The sequence below is a fragment of the Octopus sinensis genome, unplaced genomic scaffold (genome assembly GCF_006345805.1).
Source record: "Octopus sinensis unplaced genomic scaffold, ASM634580v1 Contig15467, whole genome shotgun sequence".
Lineage (NCBI taxonomy): Eukaryota > Metazoa > Mollusca > Cephalopoda > Octopoda > Octopodidae > Octopus > Octopus sinensis.
Window position 1 is genome coordinate 43,306 of NW_021833744.1, and position 23,194 is coordinate 66,499.

At 34.4% G+C, this 23,194-nt stretch overlaps 1 protein-coding gene across 1 annotated transcript; it reads right to left on the reverse strand.

Annotated features, from left to right (window-relative positions):
- Positions 1-1,312: 1,312 nt before the first annotated feature.
- Positions 1,313-6,342, reverse strand: LOC115230395. Its single transcript, XM_029800596.2, has 5 exons — positions 6,315-6,342; positions 5,878-6,012; positions 3,184-3,199; positions 2,071-2,186; positions 1,313-1,983 (listed from the first exon to the last, which is right to left on the reverse strand). Exons 1-5 carry the CDS (start codon positions 6,340-6,342, stop codon positions 1,355-1,357), a joined length of 924 nt encoding a protein of 307 aa, XP_029656456.1. The 3' UTR covers positions 1,313-1,354.
- Between the last annotated feature and the right edge of the window lie 16,852 nt (positions 6,343-23,194).

A 23,194-nucleotide genomic window follows, 5' to 3' on the forward strand; every position in this document is an offset into this window, starting at 1 on the left:
GTGATTTTAGCGTGGACTATTGTGGTTAAAATAGAAAAAAATATTCCGGTATATAAAGAATTCTTTTATACAATGAAATGATTAGAATCCTAGAAAAGATAATGTAAATATTTCTCAATGTCAGTTCATTTCATAATCAAATGAACATCAAATGATTGAAATAAATAAAAATTAAAAATGATCAGTTATTCCAAATAGTTTAATTTTGTTGTTTAATTGAACAGTAAATAAAACATTTTAACTAAAATATAATTTCAAAATAAATTTTATTATATTTAAATTTGTTTCTAAACAACAAGCATCAAAAATACGATTGATGAACATTCGCTTAATAATTCAAATTTTTTTTCTTTTTGTAGATTTGGGAATAAATGTTGTTTTCAACATAATCAACTTTAACAGCAAAACATTTCTTGTTATACAAATGTACAATAAATACCACATTTTAGACTCCAATGTTTTTTGATCGTAATGCAAATATTTATTATATTTTTATTAATGATGAGAACTCCATTTTTCCAAGCAGGAGCAATGTCAATTCTCATTAGAAAATTCCGTTGGACATTATCAACAATTACTCTTTATTTAGCAATCACTATGACATTCAACATACTTAATTATGTTTTCGTATATATAATACATATATAGATATTTCAACAGTGCGACTCTATTTCCACGCAAGCAATATGCAAGGACAGTGGAAAAGTAATATTGGCAATGAATGCAATCCAAAAATTAAGTATTTAGTAAAGTAAATTTGTTATAGTGTCTGTACTATACTATCAAAATGTGAAAAGAACTGCTTTCATTCTTTGCGATTCAAAACTGTTTGAAGAATCAAAATGGTTTAGTAGAGAACTCAATAATAAATTATTATATTGACAAGACATTTTCTTTAAACATTTTGTATTTAATAACTGTCTTAATAAACATAAAATAAACCGGCAAAATATTTCTACATATTTTATTTTCAGCATTCAAAATGTTCAAAAAGCAACACAAAAAGCCTAAAACGACATCCCTCAAAATATTTAGCAAAAAAGTCAAAAAACAAATCAAAAAATAACAAGGTACAAATGACTAAACATCTTCAAGTTTGATTTTCTTAGAAGGCGAATTTACATCACCCTCTACGAGTGCCGTCTTTGATGGCGAACCAACCCCTCTCTACACCAAATAACAACTTGATTAACTTTTTTCACGAGATATGAAATGTCATTAAACGACTGAGGGTCCACATTCTTATCAAAAGGACAATTCTGATTCCCATACTCCACCTTCTATCAAAATAAAATATTAAATCAACCTTTGGGGCATTTTTCAAATCAACTTTGGCCTCTTCACATTCGTTGATCTAAAAAATTTTAATAAAAAATTCCTTCAAATCGAGTTCTTGGACAAGTTTAGATATTTCCTCTTCTGAGTCACAAGTTTTTATTGACTCCAGCACTTTGATCGCCTCCATAAAGTCGTTTTTTGCCAAATCAAATTCTTTGGACTCCACATGGATCAGACCGTTAAAATAATGACATTCCGCCATCCCCCGGTCCGCGGACTGAATTACCGGGTTATTTCGAATTTCCATCGATTTGGAAACGTCGATCAAAGCCTCGTCAAAATTTCCTGATTCGAGGCTAATTTGGGCCAAATTTAAATGCACTTTTGCCAGTTTCTCCAATCGAATGTGCTCTTCCAAAACAGTGTCTCTAAAAATAATCGTTAAATAAAACTTGTTTAAAATTTTTGTAAGAATTTCAAACATTTCCCAAGCAACTTGAGAATTGTTTGCTATCGAATCCTCAAAAGTTGTTTCGTTTTCGTTTTTTTCTTCGTTTTTAGAATCATCCAGTGTCTCGTCTTTGTTAATCGAGTCTTCTGGTTTGTTTTCTTCATTTTCTGTTTGATCTTGCACGACTGGCTCATTATCTTCTTGGCTTTCCTGTTCAGAGGACTCTGACTCGGCATAATTATCCTCCAAACCCGCTAAATTTATTAAATATTTTACATATAAACAATTTTTACATAATTATTATGTAAAATAATAAATATTAACAAAGAATTAAGTATTACGAAATAAAGAAGCTATCGGGTCTTGATCTTCGGATGTGTTAGAGGCCATGAGAGCAAGTCCGTAGTAAAAGTAGGAGTCAATGTTCTCGGAAGCCAAGTCTCCGTACTTAGAAGAACTGAAATATATTTTTAAATATTTAGTACATTAGTTTACAACATTTTTCTAGGTTGTCAATTGCACTTTCGATATTGCCACAGTAGTACTCTCTGATTCCAAAAGAAAGAAATTCTTTTGCTTCGGTCTCACTAAAATAATAAAAAAAGTGTCCACGTTTCAGGTATGGATGACATTACAACAAAATATATATTTTATTTATTTGATTGAATAATAAAATAATTAATGAACTATTGAAAAATTATAAATCAATTTGAAAATTACTTTCAAAATAATATAAAAATACTGTTCCAGGCTCCAGCTGGTTTTAGTAGACATTAGCCATATGTTATTGAGTAAATAAAGGATGCTATTTGTTGGTATAAATTTGAGTTTTTGTATTTGAAAATTTACTGTTCGCGCAAAAAATGGCAATCAATATTCTTAAAGATTTGTGTGATTCATTTTTAGAAGAAGCAATTTTTCTCCTGTGGTCATAAATGAAAGCCGTGGCAAGATTATGAGACAATATTTCTTAATCCTGTTTTTAATTTTTTGCAGTCTAGATAAAAAAACAATCCTAATTAGAATCGCTTAATTGCAATTCCCGACAATACAAATTGAATTTGATATAATTCGATTTTTTAACTAAATTATCTAATTAAAAAAGTCCAAATAGTCAGTGATTTTCCTTTTTGAGTGCTTTAATCAGACTTTGATGGAAAAATGAACTAAAATTTAAAAGAATTTTGTACAAATTGTGTCTAAAAAATTTAAAATTTTTTAAAGTATCAGTAATTATCTTTCATCAAATTGATAAATTCCGAGCTAAGGTTTATTCAATTTATTTTGTCAAGAAAATTTTATTTTTATTCATTAAATCTATAGACTATAGAGTCTTGAGTATGTAATCAACGATTGTTTTGTTAATTTTTAATGTCTAATTCACTTAATTAGGTGTCAAGCTGTCATTTGGTGCAATGTTCCACGCATCTAAGATTCCAAAAGTGGGTATTTACTGCGGAATTGAATTGTCTAAAAAATTCACATATTAGAAAGAGAAAAATAGATGAAATTCATTTTTGGTACTACTATTAGTTATCATTAACTGTTTTGTACATAAAATAAAGTGTGTGCTATAAATCAGTATGGCTCTGCGGGAAAGACTATAATAATTCACTTTTATTTATCGACGTTTCCAATGTGAATTGAATTAAAAAAATTTTTTTAACTAAGTGCATATCAGATAATGGTGGAACAAGTTAGAAATTTGTACAAATCGTATTCAAATTGGGATAATTGGACCCAAAGCCCTTAAACTTCTCTCAGAGATTGGTTTAATCATCTCGAGGAGGAGTCACGATAGTCGTGAAACGAGCTGGCTTTTTCGGATGATATCGTTCGCGATATTACGTGGAAATTGCCTGTCCATCCGCTCGGCGACTCATCTGATTTAGTTAACTTCTCTATTTTACTTGTTATTTTGAAAAAAAGTTAGGAATGAACAAAAAGGAATCTCCGAGGGGCTAAAGCGCGCGCACTTCTGCGGTAAGTACCGCATGCGTGTTGTTTGCGAGAATGGCGATGAATATCCTCTGCAATAGCCACGAAACCTCGCATGGCTCTTTCGTCCTATGGGCCAATTTCCTTCCGATGTTGCTGATAAAGGCCGGAGTTAGAGACACGGCGATGCCCGATGTCTCCAGTGCGATTGGTGCAAACATAAAGCGACGTCAGAGTTCTTGGTTTTTTTTATTTTGGCTGTCTCAGCCTTTTCCGCAGCGGACCTGGGGAATGTGGCGGATGACACGATTGCCGATGGAGAGAATTACACGCCATCGGAGGTGGAGAAAATATATTTTAAATCAAAAAAACTGTTGAGTTTCTTTTACGAACATAAATTTTTACTATCTACTTAATTGTTACAGTGTTTAATTTATTTATATAATCCAAGAACACTGTCAAGGCTAGAAAATAAAATGTATTAGGTGATCCCGAAATTCCCAATCAATATACGCATCTTCTCGTTGTGTTCAGCCAGGGATCCCACGCATCTTCTGATTGGGGGAGGATCTAAGGGTCTGGACTGTTGCCAGCATGTTCTAACATAGAACACATACCCCGTCGTTCTCACAAGCGTTTCGATCAATATGCTTAGAGAATGAGAATTTGGTGTCAAAGGTCACCTCGAGTAGTTCCTGTGTTTTTGTCTGCGGAATTTTTGTTCCGTTCAAAACAACATTGATTTCGGAGTTAGATTTTTTTTTTTCGTGAATAGAGTGTTCATGCATTTGTTGTTATAGCCAAGAAGATCTGTTGCTAAAATCGCAATTTGATTAAATTCTTAATAAGGAATACATTTCCATTTTCAAAGCATGTTTTCCGGCATAGTTATCCTCCAAACCCGCTAAATTTATTAATACATTCTTAGTCTAAATCAGCGGTTCTCAAATGCGGCCCCCGGGGCCGCATGTGGCCCCTAGAATTTTTTTTGCGGCCCCTCTAGAGTAACTAACTTTTTTAATTTTTTAATAATGTTTAAATTTAATTATTCATTCTTAAGGTTAAACATATCCATAATTGGTGATTTCATTAATCAATTTGAAGCACGTTTTGGGGTAAATTTATATAAATTTAATTTTTAGAATTTTAAAGAATTCCTTCCTTTAATGAAAATATTCGCAACTCCATTCAGCGTGGAAATTAAGGATGCGCCTGCAAAGTTTCAACTAGAACTCAATAATTTACAACATGATATAGAACTGGCGGCATTGTTCAAAAATGCGTCAATTATTAATTTTTACGAATTAATTCCTCAAGACAAATTCAAAAATATAACACACAATGCATATATGAATCTACATATTTATGCGAATCAATATTTAGTAAAATGGAAAAATTTACGTAATTTTATTTATTTGAAAAGTCCAGATAAAATTGATTTTTAATTATTGCGTCTGCTTTCAGTCAATTCTCCTCCTCTTCGAGCCCGAGCAAGTGTCTTCGACGGGTACATTTATCCATTTATACGCTTTTAGATTTTTTATTGCGTTGTATGAAAAAATATATATGCAAATTTTCAAGTAAGTATAATCCTTTTAAGGCTCTACTCACAATGTTTCCGTCCCGGATTTGTCCCAAACAACTGAAAACAGTCACATGTATAAATTTTTAATAAGCCTTTAAAACACTTTGAAAGAACTAAGATCCTTGGACTAATATCCATTTTTGTATTTTATATGGTAAAAATTCTTAAACATTATAATATGTCGCGAGCGCTTATAGTCATCGTGCGCTGCGAGGGATCCATCAATGTCAATGATTGTCAAAAATAAAAATAATCTATTATATCAATGTTAACTAAGGTCAATTATTGACAATTAAAAATGATAATTAACTATTATTTAAAGTCGTCTTAGATTTTTTTAGTCGTCTTGAATGAACCTTCTTAATAAACCCAGCACTATCTTCGGCTTTGAAAAAATTGTTAGACAATTTCTCTACAATAGTTATTAGATCGTCCCATAATCTTTTTGTACACGAACCTTTAAGTAATTAAAAATATAATACAATATCTCCAACATCTAACTCATATTTTGATCGATGGACTCCTATCTTCCTAATCATTCTTCTATAATATGAAGACTGCAAATTCATTTTCTCAAAATTAAACTGGTACTCATCACCGTTACTAATAAATAACAATAAAAAACCTTTGTTATAAATGTCGGGATTTTCTACAACTTCCAATTCTTCCATATCAAAACTTTTTGGATTTTCCTCAACACCTGATTCAACAACAGTGTTGAATCCAGAAATACCACGATATCTTTGGAATGGACTAACGCCTAGAAAATAAAAAAATGCAATTTACATGTGGATGAATGAGCTCTTTAATTGTACAAAAACACAGCTTTTCGAATGTGTTTTATCCAATCTTTTTTATCATCCGAAGCCATCAATTTGGATAAACTCCTTGTGATTGTCTGATTAAATCTTTCAACTATCCCCTGACTCTGGGGATTGTTGGGTCGTCCATGAATTTGAATGAAGATAGAGCTTTTCGTATATTAAAACGAATTTTTCAGCCTTCTTTTTTAGTTTTTACTTCCGAGAAGCTGAGATGTTCAGATCTCAGCTGTCAAATCACCTGTCATCGCTCTCAGCACTCGCGACATAATATCCCTTTCACAGAATCTTCCCCATTATACTGAATCAGTTTTTGTGAAACAAACGGACGCCTGTGCTAAACTTATCATGAGGAGGTCAAGATTAATCGCAAACTTTTGCATTCTATATTATTTAAATGTCTGAACGATCATAATGTTGATGTAAAAATTTCAAAGGGTGACTATGGAAAGGAATTTTTCACCAGGATTAAGGAACTATATTGCTTACTGCAGAATATTAATTTTTTTTTTAAATTAAAGCAAAAAAACCGTTAATCACTTGGAAACCCAATGCGGGAAAATGCTTAACAGCGATTATGTCAGATGACATAACAAAGTCGTGAGATGTATTCATTTGCACATCTGGAGATAGTATTAAATCAGCAAAGTGAAGAAATTGACAAGATACTAGGTCCAGGATACTCAGTCCATTCAATCACAAAGAGTTAAAACTACTCTTATCGAATTTGAAATCATTCCCGGATTGCCTAAAGCAGGTCGATGTTATGAAATGCAATAAATACAATGTTTTGACCTGAGAGTTTTCCAGCTTTTACAACGCTCAAGTCAAAATAATTTTACTAGTTATGCCATGGGACGGGGTCTTTATCAAGATTTTGAAGACCTATTTTGAAAAGTTGGCTATCGAGGACGGAACTTGGACCTACATCGTGCTGAAGAAAACACGATGTTTGAGTACAGGAAAAAAATCAAAATAAATAATGTATAGATAAATTCAGCTAATAACCTCATAATTAAAGCAAATCATTATCGAAAGTGGGGAAAAAGGAGTCGTAACTGATTTGGAATCAGAAAATAAAGGAGTGGTGTTGGTAACTTCCTCACTAAAAGGAGGAGATTGATCTTCAGCGGATAACGAGCAGATTAATACGTCTTTAGTTATCACATAAATAATATGTTAGCAACTTTGAAATTTAATAAATTATCAGACGGGAACTTCTACAAAAAAATAAAATCAGAATTGACAATTTACTGAAATTTTAAAATGAAAAAAAATGAAATTTTATTAAATATTAACTAATTTTATGAACTTTTAATGTATGAAATAATTTTCAAAATGGCTAACTGTAATTGTAATAAATTTATTTGATATTTTGATATTAAATGAGGAATTTGAATTCAAGTTGATGAAAAGTATATCGGTCCAATTCTATTCTTTTTCTAACCAGTTAATTTTCATTTCTTTCTAACCAGTTTTCATTTCTTTTTAATATTTACAATTTAAATGTGTTTGATGGCACAATATTGGTTTATTTTTATCAAATTTTCATCACCAAATTTAAAAATATTAAATTATGGTTTTGGGGTTTTATTGTGGTTTTTGATTAATAATGAAATATTGTGCTATTCCACTTTTATTATTGTTTTATTTAATAATATATTGGAAATATGAAGTTTCAATTCTATTTTCAACAATTTACAAACAATTATTCCAACTTTTGTGCCTAATATTTATTCTACAGAAAATTAATATTTCTATATATTTACTACTTGCCCCATGAATTCGTCGAAGACAGCGGATCGATGGCAAAGAAAAGGAAATTGGAACCAAAATTCTCATGATAAGATATTTTTTCACCTCAATGAATTTGCCAAGTTGGATTTGTTCTAAAAGTTTAAACTATTTACTACTTATTAAATAATAAATTTAGTGAGTAGGAACATTTGTTTTCATAAAAATTGTTGTTTTGTTGATTACCAGATAATTCGTCCCTCCCCTTGCCTTCTTGGGGGATGGGCGTTCTCTGTCCAAAGTTTAAAAGGAATTGAATTACGTCTTTTTTCAAACGATGTGGACTTCGAATTTTTCAATAACCAAGTTCCATTTCATAGTCAGTTAATTAAAAAAATGCTACTTATTTCACTGAATTCCAATTATTTAAAAATTGTTATTTCGGTGATTATCAGAAAATTGATAACCCGAATATTTCATAAACATTGTTCCATTGTTGAAAATCCAAGTGATAAACATTAGTTTTTGAAAATATTCCATTTTTCATAGTCTATGTGGTATTTTTATTTTTCTATTTTCATTGATTTTTTTTAAATTGTTATTATGGTGATTATCAGAAAATTGATAACCCAAATATTTCATAAAAATTGTTCAATTGTTGAAAATCCAGGTGATAAACATTAGTTTTTGGAAATATTCCACTTCTCGTAATCTAGGTGGTATTTTTATTTTTCTATTTTCATGATAACCAGAATATTCCATAAACATTGTTCAATTGTTGAAAATCCAGGTGATAAACATTAGTTTTTGAAAATATTCCATTTTTCATAGTCAATGTGATATTTTTATTTTTCTATTTTCATTGATTTTTTCAAAATTGTTATTATAGTGATTATCAGAAAATTGATAACCCGAATATTTCATAAAAATTGTTCAATTGTTGAAAATCCAGGTGATAAACATTAGTTTTTGGAAATATTCCACTTCTCGTAATCTAGGTGGTATTTTTATTTTTCTATTTTCATGATAACCCGAATATTTCATAAACATTGTTCAATTGTTGATAATCCAAGCGATAAACGTTAGTTTTTGGAAATCTTCCATTTTTGATAGTCTATGTGGAAACATTATTTTTACACATTTTGTTGACCTATATTTATTTATAATGCATATTCTTATATTTTTGATTTTCATTTGTAATAAAAAACTATCAAAAAATACAAGTTTTTGTGTTTTATTAATGTGATAATTACAGTTTTAACCATCAATTAAAAGTGAACTTCCTTTGATATTGAGGTAATTTTGGTATTAAATCCGGCCACTTGAATTTCATTAGCCCCAAATGTTTAAAAAAGCCAATCATCTGATAAAAGACCTCGTCAATCAACCCAGTTCTTATTTCCGATCCCTTAGTGTTAGACTATTCCAACGGCCTGGGAGCTTTTTTAATTATCGATGTTTTTAAATGATTCTAAAACTAATAACTCTCATACATTATTTTATGGGTTTTCCGAAAGAAATTGAACTTGCTATATTTATTCCTGCTTGGAGAATTGCGACTAATTCATTAGTTTTCTTCAAAGCAGGTCCGATTGTGCAAATAATGCCAGTTTTCTTAATTTGACCTGGTTTGGAATCATCATCCAATAAGCAGCTATTGTTGTAATGTAAAACAGGCAGAGCTCGCATCCAATTGTTGATTTTTTATGAATTAGTCATTATCGAATTTTATTTCAACTATACTTATTTATTTCATCAATTACGATATCTTTATGCTATTTATTATCTATTGCTGCTTTAATGATTACAAGAAGGTTGTTGAATGTGATTCTAAAAATATTGGGTTCTTTACTGCATTCAATCTAATTATTGGAGATCAATCAGTGTGGATAATGGGAGTGCATTTTCTTGTTCAACCTTTAGTTTTATATATTTTTTTAAATACTGTCAAATTTAAATAAAAGGAAAAATTAATAGTTTATTTCATGTATTTACTAATAATTAGAGAATGTTGTATTACTAGATGTTTCAGACCCATGTTTTTTTCATAGAATATAAGATAAAAATAATTTTTTAAGTAAAAAGTTTTTTATTGATATTTGTCTTTTGAGGGCGGAAAAGGCCTCGATAATTTAGCATTAACGGTCTCGCAGCGCTTCATAGATCGCATGCAAGAAAATTATCCCCACCATTGCCGCAAAGCTCAGTCCAGTCCAACTCTGGGTCGGCGTGCCTGGAGGATGTGAATCTGCTGTTCATGCTATCCGCACTTTCTCAGAAGCGTGCAAGAAATCACAATGTCCAAACATTCTGATCAAGCTTGACATCAGAAATGCATTCAACAGTATCCGACGGGACAGAGTTTTTGAGGCCTGCTCTGAGTATTGTCCTTCCTTATTTGGGCTAACTTTCGAATCATACGGCCAACCATCTTCCCTTATTTTTGATTCCGACACTATCCCGTCTGCTTCGGGAGTCCAACAGGGAGGCCCTCTGGGGCCACTCCTTTTTTTGTCTTGGAATCTCTGAGGTGACCAAGCTTCTATCTTCTCCATTAAATCTTTGATATCTCGACGACGCTACTCTCGGTAGCTCTCCGGACATCGTTCTGCAGGACATAATTAAAATCATTCCGGCTCTGGAGAAAATCGGTCTCATTTTAAATTTCTCCAAATGTGAAATTTCCAACCTCGAATCCTCGCAATCTATTTTCGAAGACGCTGTTTCCTCTTTCTGCGATCTTATCCCGGGAGTTCAATCTACTCCCATTAACGAACTTTTTATCCTCGGAGCCCCGGTAGCTGGCAACTCTATCGATGTGGCCCTACGCAAAAAAGAACTTTTCTCGAGGAAGCTTTTGATCGTATCAGACAGCTGGATTTGCTTGTACATAAAATAAAGTGTGTTATAAATCAATATGGCTCTGCGGGAAAGACTATAAAAATTAATTTTTATTTACTGATGTCCGCAGGAAAGTGCGTGCTTTAGCCTCCTCCGGAGTTTCCCCTCTGCCCATTCCTAACTTAATTTGTTTTCATTTGGAGACAGAAGATAAAGGAGACATTGAACAAAACCCTGGACCCGCCAGGAAGAACCTACTTCGTATCCTGCAAGTAAACATTAATGGGATCGCCCACAAGACCACTGAACTCTGTTCCTTCATGGAGAAGTACGACGTGGACATTGCTTTGGTGCAGGAAACGAAGCTCTCGCCCAAAAACCGCCTGCCCGATTTCCCGGTTCTCATACATCCGGCGAGACAGACCGAACTCCGTAAATGGCGGGGGCCTTTTAACCCTTATCAGAAAATCAATCCCTTACTCTAACTCAGACGTCACCAAACTACGGCCCGCGGGCCGGATCCGGCCCGCGACAACATTTTATCCGGCCCGCGCACTATTTCGAGATATTCAATTAATACCTTAATAATTAACTTAAATAAAAACTTTAATTAAAAAATTAAACTATTTTGCAAGATTTAATTCGAAAAAAAACTATCAGCATTAACGTTAAATTTTTCTTGTTGCTATGTCTAATATGAAAAGAAAGGTTGACCGCGAATGCCGTGTATTCAATAAATTATGGGAATTGAAGTATTTTTTTGCGAAAGATGAATTAAAGCAGAAAGCTTATGTTTAATATGCCACGAACATCTCTCTGTTATGAAGGATTATAACATTCGACGTCATTATGAAACGAATCATGCTCCGATATATCCAAGTACACTGAAAGCTACGTGAGGATAAAGTTGAATCACTGAAACGCACTTTACAAATTCAACAAGGCCTTATAAAAAAAAATTTTGAAAATAATGAAAATGTAACAAGAGCTGGATACGAGATAACGAAAATTATTTCACAACACGGGAAACCCTTTAGTGATGGGATGTATATCAAAAATTGCATTATTGAAGCAGTTAATTGTTTGTGCCCACTAAATTCTTCCTTGTGAGGCAAACTGTAATGAGATCGACATTACTTTCCAAATTGGAATTATCAAAGAATTAAAACATCATTTTTTACATAAGTTTTCTGAACTTGACAAAATTGAAAGCGATATAATTTTGTTCGAAAATCCATTTTCTTGTAATGTTGAAAATGTTCAACATGAATTACAATTAGAAGTTATTGACTTACAATCAAATGAACAGCTCAAAGATTGTCACAGACGGACCAAACTCGCTGAGTTCTACGAATATCTCAAGGATGATGAGTTTCCGAGACTAAAGAATTTTGCGATAAAGATGATTTCTATATTTGGCACAACTTACCAATGTGAGCAAACGTTTTCGAGGATGAAATATGTTAAGTCTGCCCATCGTGCAAGATTGACTGACGGACACTTAAAATCAATTCTCATGATAGGATGCAGCAATTTAAAACCAAATATTGATGAACTTATCAAAAAAAGATCACAGTTCCATAGCTCTCATTAAAATTTTTGTTTACTTTATTTTTGTTTAAATTAGTTTTTATTGTAAAAAACACACTTATGAATTTCTAGTAAAATTATAATCCTATGCACGTGCTCCGGCCCGCGTTCATTGTGTTGGGGTCAATCCGGCCCGCGAGTGCAAAAAGTTTGGTGACCCCTGCTCTAACTGTACATCACAAGCTTACACACTAATCGATAACGACCCTGTAATTGAGCTGACGGCTATAACGGTCTCTACAGGGCGCTCAACCAGAAGGCTGATCAACATGTACATCCCTCCGTGTTCATTCTGTCCTCACGGCTGGACCCCTTCAATACAAAACCTCCAGTCCCTCAGTAATGTCTTTATCTGTGGTGATATGAACGCAAAGAGCCCGATTTGGCTTAAAAATCAATGCCTCAACTCAAGAGGAACTCTTCTACTTGATCAACTTGACGGTTTAGTAATCCTCAACAACTCCTCATCCCATACCAGAACCCCGTCAAGAAATGGCGACGCAATCTCCTCTCCCGACATCTCACTGTGTACTCCTATTCTGGCCTCTGCTACCTCCTGGAAGGTGGTTTATGACCTAACCAGTGACCATAACCCAATCATAATCGAGAATGCTCTAAAATCTAACATTGACCTACAACGCCACTGTTACACTAACTACAAAAGAGCTTCCTGGGACGAATACCGCCTTGCCCTAGAAAACTCTCTGAATGACTTCAACATCAACAGCTTTCGCTCGACTGATGCAGCAGTCAATCACCTTAATGCTCTCATCATTTCCACCTCCAAAAATTTCATTCCCCAAGGAAAAATTGAAAAGTTCCGCCCTAACTACAGCCACGAAGTGAAATCCCTCATAAAGACTCGCAACAAACTGAAACAGATATCAAGGCACTCTGCCGAGTCCTCCATTGAATTGGCTAACCTAAACAAACAAATCACCGCTGCCATTAACCTGCACGCAGATTCTAAGTGGACCGAATTTATCACCGCAGATTCTAAGTGGACCGAATTTAGACCCTGAAGGACATGAATGATTTGATTTATGAAAAGCCCAAGTCCCATGAATCTGCCACTTCTAACTCAAACACCCCACTGAATCCGGTTCAGGAGGCAAACTCGCTCATGAACTACTACGCCTCCTTAAGCCACAAAACCTCAAACAAAAACGACCGAAAGGTCGCCAAATCTCGGAGGAGCTTACCTCGCACGGAATCCTTACCGCCTTTCACTGCAGACGAAGTTTCGCAGTGTATAAAAAACTCGAAGAATTCCCCCGCCACGGGGCCTGACAACATTTCTATCCACCACCTTAAAAGACTTGGCCCCAACGCCATCAACGCTATAGTGTCTATTTTCAACAATTCCGTTGTAAAAAACGAAATTCCATCTCTTTGGAAAAAATCACGTATCATCTCGTTAATCAAACCGAACAAACCGGCTGGCATTCCAAGCTCCTACCGCCCAATCTCTCTTTTGTGCACGCTATCTAAAATCCTCGAAAGACTAATCCTTTCACGAGTCTCGAAGCACTTACCAACATCCCACACCCAACATGGCTTCAAACCACTGCACTCAACAACCACTCACTTAACAACGCTTTCCCAGTTCGTCCTGGACGGCTTCAATGAGAAGAGGCCCCCTAAACGAACAGTTCTAGCTTCCATCGACATATCTAAAGCTTTTGACAGCGTCCCCCGTTGCGGTCTCACCAAGAAAATTCTCACGACCGGCCTAGACTCAAACTACAAATCCTGGCTTGCTAACTTCTTATCGGGCCGCATCGGCTACGTCTCCCTCATGGACCATTGTTCCAAACAACGCTATCTTCCAAACGGGGTACCGCAGGGTTCCGTGCTGTCTCCATCCCTGTTCAATCTTTACTTGCACGACTTCCCGGCAAACGACCCTAACAACTTGACACTATCTTACGCTGACGACATTATTATTGCCTCAAAACACGAAGACTACAAAGCTGCCTCCTTCAACCTTCAGCAACAACTCCACTCCGTTGAGAATTGGCTCAGAGAAAACAGGCTCGAGGCCTCGTCCTCCAAGTCCTCGGTCACCCTATTATCTTCCGACAGAAGACAATCAAACATACATCCCAACCTATCTCTCTTTGGCTCTGTTCTCCCACTATCAAAACACCCCACTGTTCTCGGACTAACCTTCGACCCAACGATGTCCTTCAATAAACATGTCTCGAAGATCTCTGACAAGGCTAACAGGCGTACAAATATCCTGAAAGCAATAAGTGGTCGCATCACTGGTGCGCAGAAACCACTTCTCAAACGTGTGTATAAACAATACATTCGCCCTGTCCTAAGCTACGCGAGTCCGAGTTGGGCTCCCTGTCTTTCTATGAGCTCCTCTGTGGCTCTCCAATCAATTCAAAACAAAGCCATGCGCATCATATCCGGGTGCCTGAAATCAACACCCATCGACCATCTGCACTGTGAAACCAACCTCCTCCCGATAGAGGAACATCTAAACATGAGAGGAGCACAATTCCTATTCGCTTCGCGAAAACTCTACCACCCTTGCACTGCCCTAAACACGCTAAATGACAACGACCGTGCATTGAAGAACACGCCTGCCAAACTATACTCCCGGGTACTTGCCAAAATCAATGGCCTAAACCAATGTTCACAGCCAATGAAAAAAATCCACGACTTCATTTCAACGTCGTCCATTCTAAGGCTGAAGCCTAACTCTGTCCTCAACAAACTTCCTCCGGAAGTTCACCCCTCCGAAATGCTTCTGGAGCGTTCCGCTCAGATCAACCTTGCTCATTTCCGCTCGGGCCACCACCACTCACTAAACTCCTACGCTCACTCATTGAACGTCGTGATCTCCCCGGTATGCAACCTCTGCTGTGCCGAAGATCACTCAACTGATCACCTTTTCCGCTGCCCTGTTCTCCTCCCTGTCCGCAGGAAATTTGCTGTCCACTCCCCCGAGGTCCTTTGGGAGCAACCCGCGAAGGCGCTGTTGTTTCTGCTAGCCGCCGGTCTCATACCCGAATGTGAGACCGGGGTTATGCAACAACAACAATAAACATTATACAGTGAATCCTCGCAAATTGGCCATTTTTGGTACATAGAGATTTTATGGCCAATTTGAGAAAATGGCCAATTTGAAAAAAATCAATATTTAAAAAATAAAATAAACACGTTTAAATTTTATTAAAATAAAATTCAATCCCTAATTCCTTTTTATTTGCTCTTTTTACATTTTCTTTGTATTTTCTTATTGCAGTAATCAGCGAAACATCATTCTCATTTTCTGCATTACAGTAAAGTTGCCTTTCTATTCTAGTTAATGTCTTTGCAATATCTTTTCTATCGAGTGGATATATGATTTTTGTCTCTTCGTCGCTAATTTCAGACTCTTGATCCTCTTGTAAACAATTTTCGTTTATATCTTGATCTTCTGTGTTTTCGATATTTAGAAAATCTTCGCTCATTAGAGGATCGAAAATGTCAGTTCTTTCAATTTCAGTCTCATAATGTTCAATTAATGTATTTTCGTGATTAGATTCATTTAAAATCTTAAAACAATTTTGAATAGTTTCAGTAGATACGTCATCCCAAGCCATATTAACAAACAAAATTGCATCTTTTAATGTCAATTTTTTGTATGAATTGTATACAGAAATATTTTCAGTCTCCAGCAAATCAGTTAAGTACTGTAGCTTTCTTCTCATGAAATGAGTCTTGAAGGTTTTTATAATTCCAATATCCATTGGTTGTAGTAATCCAGTAGAATTTTTAGGAAAAAATAAAATCTTAATACAATCCAAGTTTTGAGGAATAGAATGTGCAGGACAGTGGTCTATTAGCAATAAAATTTTCTTCTTTTTAATTTTAAGCTGGAGATCAAAGCTAATAATCCAATCAATAAAAATAGATCCAGTCATCCAAGCTTTCTGTGAGCTATAATATGAGACAAGACATCCATAGTCAAAATTTTTAAAACATCTAGGCATTTTTGGTTTTCCAATCATCACAGGTTTCAATTTATGACTTCCGGTCATGTTTGAACAAAGCATAATAGACACACGGTCTTTAAAATTTTTGTATCCTTGGAATCGGTTTCTGCATACGCTTTTCGATGGAATAAGCTTGTAGTATAATGCAGTTTCATCCAAATTATAAATTAGATCAGGCTTATACGATTTAGAAATTTCTTTAAATTCTTCACGAAAAGAATTAATGTCAACTACTTTATCTGTTCGCATCTCTCCATGTAATTTTAGCATTCTAAAACCGTGTCTCTTTTTGAATTTTGCCAGAAATCCATTAGAATTTTTAAAGTTACTAAGTTGTAGCTCTTCGGCAAAATGCGCAGCCTTACACGATATTAAGGAATCATTCAAAAAACCACCTAAAAATTGGTTTTCAATTAATACCTTTAGACTCTATTGTATCCATCCATTCGATCAATTTTTCTTCAAGCGTAGGAAATTTTGGTTTGTGAGCAGCTTTATACGAATTTTGATAGATTTTCGAATCCCGTAAAATAGAGTCTTTATTAAGCAGTAGATTATTGATCGTCTTTCTCGAGATCGTCTTGTGGAATAAATGTGAGAATCTGTCAGCCAGAAGCTGACACGAAACACTGTCATTTTCTTCCTTGTAGTTTATAATTTGTGTTTTTTCAAGAAAAGTGAGCCGAGTATAACGTCCACGAGAAATTTTATAAGACATGTGATTAAAAAAATAGTTTATTTTCTAATTAAAAAAAATAATAATTCAAAAATTGTGGCCAATTTGAGAATTGGCCAATTTACTAAGAAAATTAATTTTTTTCTTAGTAAATTGTGAAAAAATTGGCCAATTTAAAAATTGGCCAATTTGCGAGGTGGCCAATTTGCGAGGATTCACTGTATTTACCGATGTTTCTAATTACATTTCAATTGTTAATTATTACTTGGTCTATTGAAATATCGACTACGACTTGGGAAAATAGATAGTCTGAAAAAGTTTTTCATTTGTTACTTTTCGAACTCCTCCTTGATTGCGGCGTGTTTGGGAAATACGACCTTTTCTACTTTTACGTACTTCAAGTTGTCTTTGGATGTGACTTCCCAATATCAATATTTGGTTCTTACTGTATTTAAAGAAAGTTGAATAAAGCAGTTTCAATTTAATGAGATCCATTAGTTTTTTCTGTTGCCACTCATTAATAAAAATCTTGTATACAATTGATTTTTACAGAAATGAATATAAAATCAATAAACGGCTCTGTTATAGTTCATAAAATAAAAATCGGCCGTCGATTTTCATAATGATAAAAAATAAAGGGCGTATTCTGACCGCATTTATAGTAAATCGATTTAAATTAATATGTAGTTGATCATTTCATCTTTCTTATTAATAGAAATCAGATATAATGTATATATTAATATTCAAAAACAACTTGAAATTCAAGAAATAAACAAAACAAGTTTTCAAAACCTTAAAAACACAAGTCAAGTTTTAGAAACATCCATTCTTGTTGTCACTATATCAGGTAGATATTTATATGGCTAAAATTTTGTAAAAGATCCAAAAAATGTAGCAAGAAGGCAAGCAATAAGAGAATCCTGGGGAAATAGAGAGATAATGGAACGCTCAAGCGCAAAAATGATATTTTTTATAGGCACAAATGAAAAACCAATTACTACTTCCTTGAGAAAAGAATCAGATGAGCACAATGATCTAGTTTTTGCAGATTTTGTTGAATCCTACTTTAATTTGTCTATAAAAACGATGGAAGCATTAAAGTTCATTTTGGGTGTCATTTATTAGGTGGGCAATACGTGATTTCCCAAATTTCGAATATTTTGTAAAAGTTGACGATGATATTGTTTTTAATGTCGAAGAATTAAGTTCGAAAATATCTCTCTTAGGTCCTGATTCCCACAAGAAAAATAGTCAATTTATGATGTGTCATTTGCTCTCAAGCAGTGTTCCTATTAGAGAGAACTCAAAATGGTTTATATTATCAGAAATCGTATTATAAGGGTCATTTCATATGAGGAGTATCCTTTAAATTATTATCCTCCATTTTGTTCGGGGACATGCTATGTTTTGTCTAAAGATGCGGTAACAGCGATTGTAAATGTGTGTCAAAATGAAAAATTAATTCATCTTGAAGATGTGGCTGTGACTGGTTGAGGTTTGGTTAATAATATGTTTAGGAATTTGTGGTGAGAAGGCAGGAGTGATGAAACAACACGTTGAAGGATTCTCAATCCACCAACGATACGATTATCTATGTAATGCTAAACATTTAATTTCCAATCATTTGACTAACACGCCATCGGAGGTGAAGGAAATATATTTTAAATTAAAAAAAAACTGTTGAGTTTGTTTTACGAACATAAATTTTTATTATCTACTATAATGTTACAGTGTTTAATCTATTTATTTAATCCAAGAACACTGTCAAGGCCAGAAAACAAAATGAATTAGGTGATCCCGACATTCCCAATCAATCTACGCATCTTCTCGTTCTGTTCAGCCAGGGATCCGACGCATCTTCTGATTGGAGGAGGATCCAAGGGTCTTGGCTGTTGCCAGCATGTTCTAACATAAAACACAGACCCCTTCTTTCTCACAAGCATTTCGATCAATATGCTTAGAGAATGAGAATTTGGTGTCAAAGGTCACATCGAATATTTCTGTGTTTTTGTCTGCGGAATTCTTGTTCCGTTCAAAACAACATTGATTTCGGAGTTTGATGTTTTTTGTTAGTCGTGAATAGAGTGGTCATGCATTTTTCGAGGTTTAGGTTTAGCTGGTTTGTATATAGCTAAAAAGATATGTTGTTAACATCTTCCTGAAGTCTTTGGTCCCGTGATCCTAGGAGAATAACATATCGTCCTGGTGATTAGAGATTGGAATGTCGCTTATATAAGAATTTTAAAGAATTGGAGACAGTGGTGATCCTAGAGAGACACCGTTTGGTAACAGTTTAGAACCAGAGTTTATTCAGCAATGATTTACAAAGCCTCGACGTACACTCAAAAAGTTTGCTAGCCATAGTTTGAGGTTTGATTAAATATTTGACGTAAATATTCACGAGAGGCACTTGTTGAAGATATCCACTATTTTATGCTTTGTTTAAATCTTAAAAATAAAAATCAAAGGGCAACCTTTCTACTTGACCTTATATACAGGGCGCCTTGATTAAATATTTTTCTGACTTTGTCAATTACAGAATTCTTTCTTTTTAGCTTAACATTATAAAAAACTGATCGAGCAAACAAGAATCCTGAATAAAAAACTGATTTTTCAACTAGGCAACATGTTTTCTAAAGGATACAAGTCCCCTGATTATGTTATCAAAAATTTACTAGCATTTACCCAACTCTCAAAAGAAAAGTCGACCATAATTGGACTAGTGAAAGTTTAGCAAAATATTTGAAAAATATTTTGTAAAGAAAACATTAAACAAATTTTAAACATAGAAAGTATAAAGTGACTTTCAGATAGCTGACTTTTCAATTTTGATTTTATTGAATTCATTTCTGAGAATGACTTTTCGCAAAAATATGTTGATCTAAATATTGTTATAATTTCATTTTAATAAATAAAATTACTCAGGAAGGCTATTCTATACATCAAATATGAAAAAATCTTGTCTTTCTATTTAGTGTTTCTGCACGAATATTTTTATTTAATTCTAACTTCAATTATTGAGGAATATTTTTTATTTTCTAACTGATATGTCTTCACTACGGGTGTAGCCTTTAAGAGGTAAGAATGACAGAAATTCTCTTAGAAAACCACGATAGACATAGCGGTCAATTAAAAATAAATAGGTCAAAATTAAAAATCTGTTCTATATCTTTGATATCACACAAAGCATCTACCCATAATGAAATTGATTCTGCGACTTTGAGGTCTTGAATTTGTGGTTTTGTTATATTTGAACACATTTTAAAGTCATATCAGCAACTGTTTTCGCAGAAAGTGGTATATTATTAAAACAATTGGACTCACGATCCTCGGACTGGCTCTTTCAACGGTTCTCGATCGCCGTTATCCGGTAATAGGACTGATATCAAAAAATTAAATATAAAGAGAATTCAACAACTCAAATTTAATGAAATTGATGTAGCAATGATAACATGGATTGACTTAATGGAACCTAGTGGAGTTAATGAAACAATCAGTTTAAAAATTGAACAATATGGATTGGACAATGTTCATAATGCAGATGAAACTGGTGTCTTTTACAAGGCGATTTCTTCTAAAAGTGTGTGCACTAAACCAAGGCCTGGGATAATGTTGTCGAAGGATCGATTTTCTTTACTGTTATGCGCAAATTGTTCTGGTTCCGATAAAAGAAGGCCTGTAATGATAGGAAGATTCAAAAATCCATAGTGTTTTAAAAATTTCAACATTCGAAAATATGTTACCTACACCCATTTCAATAAGGCATGGATGAATCGTGAAATTTTTAAAAAGTGGCTCAGTGATCTCGATTGTGAACCTGCGAAGAAAAAAAGAAAAATTCTACTTGAAATAGATCAATGCCCATCTCATCAAATTATTTTCACGTTAAACTCTATTGAAATTCTTTTTTTGTCTCCTAGAACTTCCTCAGTCTTGCAACCAATGGATCAGGAAATTATAAAATGCTTTAAAGCCGAATTTACCAATTTGAAAATAAATGATATAATCGAAAAGGTTGAGGCAGGGGAAAATTGTCAGAATGCAATTAATGCAATCACCCTTAAAACTGCTGCGACATTCACATTCTTCGCTTGGAATAAAGTTACTCCTACGACCATCAAAAATTGTTTCCGTCATACACAATGGATAAAATGTAAAACAATCACAATCAACAGTGAATCTAAGAACTACGAAAATAATTATGAATAAATAATTAAGAAATTTCAAATTGACAATCCAATATCTTATAGTGAATTTATTGATTATGGATATACTGAAAATGAAGAGCTAATGGAATTTTTAGAAAAATCTGGACAAGCTGATACATTAAAATCAAAAAAAGTTCAATCAGTTAGTGATTTTATTTAATAATTATACTTAGGAAACAATTATTGAAGAGGAATCAAATGAGAAAAGAGTTAATCTTTTTGAAGCTTTCAGAGCTCTAGAGATTATTAAAACTTATGCTTCTCAGGTAAATGCAGATATAGATGATCACGAAATATTGGTCGGTCCCAAAATCGGCAAATTCGGGAGGTTTTACTGTATCTGGTGTGAGCATATCACAAGAAACAGATAAAAATACTCCAACAAAACATCAACAATGTCAGAGGGGAAATTTTGGAACTCTATTCTTTGTTTGCTGATCTGAATATCAATGTGGCAATTATAAAAGAATCGAAACTCATTGGAAACACTCCAATTCTTTTATTCCCAGGATATAATTACATACGAGCTGACAATACGAGGAAAAAAGAAGATGGGCTCATCACCCTGTACAAAAAGAACTTCACATGCACCGACACCTCCCTGAAGCCAAGAAGATTACTGGGAAGTGATGATACTACAGAAATGAAAACATCAAACGGAAAAATCTCTATTGTGAACTTATATGTTCCCCTGTCCAGCTCCTGTCCAAAATCTGATATACTATTAAACCTCTGAACGTTAAGCACCCCCTTTGGTTTGCTGGACAAACGTCGGGCCTAAGAAGGAAGGTACTATCACCACAAATCCGTTTTCTTAAGGTCATGAATGACCGTACAAAAAATTTTGAGAAGGGTTGGCAGGCACGCCTATAAAAAGAATGAATCTAACTCAAAAAGCCTGCCAAACCAACTTTGGAGATCAAGATCCGATTGAAAGCCTTGAACGAGGAAATAAGAAACAAGGAGCTCTATTCCAAGAGAAGCAAATGGTCCCGAGTGCTTTCCTCCATGAACAGAAAACTGTTCGACGGCATCAATTTAGAAGGCCATCTGGGAAACGGCCTACGCTGGAAATAAGCCATCGGAAGATGATCACACTGAAAAAGATTTCAACAATCTTATGAATTTATACGTCAACACTCTCAAGCGGACCTGATCAAATCCAAGTGATTATTTTAAAATTGTTGAAACAATGGTATTGCTGTACTGTCCAAAATTTACAATCATTCTATCAACAAAAACCGTTTTTCTTTGTGGAAATTGGTCCAAACCGAGAAAACCGAAAAAGGAACCAGCCAGTTGCCCTGCTCTGCTTCATGTCGAAGGTGCTTGAAAACTTGTTCTCTGGAAGATCAAGGGCTATCTCCCTGACAAACTCTTCCAACACTGATTTTAAGAAGGAAGATATACTCTTACACGGTTATCCAGTTTGACAACCTTTATTCAGTTATTCCGGTGAACCAAAAGACCGTTCTCTGTACTATTGACCTAGAAAAAGCTTTCGATTCATGTTGAGAAGAATTCTTTTTTAGAAGATATTTATATTAAAAACCCCAGGCAATCTTAAACTGTGAATATCAAACTGTCCCAGTGGTCGGAGAGGCCGTGTTTGAATTGGACAATCGAGTTCAAGATCCCAAACGGAGTTCTGGAAGATTCCCCGCTCTCACCTGCTCTGTTCAATCTTTTTACTGCTGATCTGCCTCTGCCTGTTAACGAAAATGATATTTTGGTTTCCCACGACATCGTCATTGCCTCTAAAGATCGAGACATTCTGGCTGCTTTGTCAAGGCTACAACAAGACTTGAATATATTACATAACTGGATCACTGCCAACCGCCTATCAACTTGCCCAGAAAAGTCAGCGACCTCCCTCTTTACTTCAGACAAAAGACTTGGGAAAAATTCAGTGATTCTTAGCCAGGACAACAACGAAATTCTGTTTTGCCAGACTCAGAAAATCCTAAAAGTTACGTTCGATGAGCACATGTGGGGCAACTTTATTTCCTGGTCCAATAAACGGAAGATTGATGCGAGCCTGAAAAGAGTTGTAACATTCACGAAGAGTTGAACAAAAGGC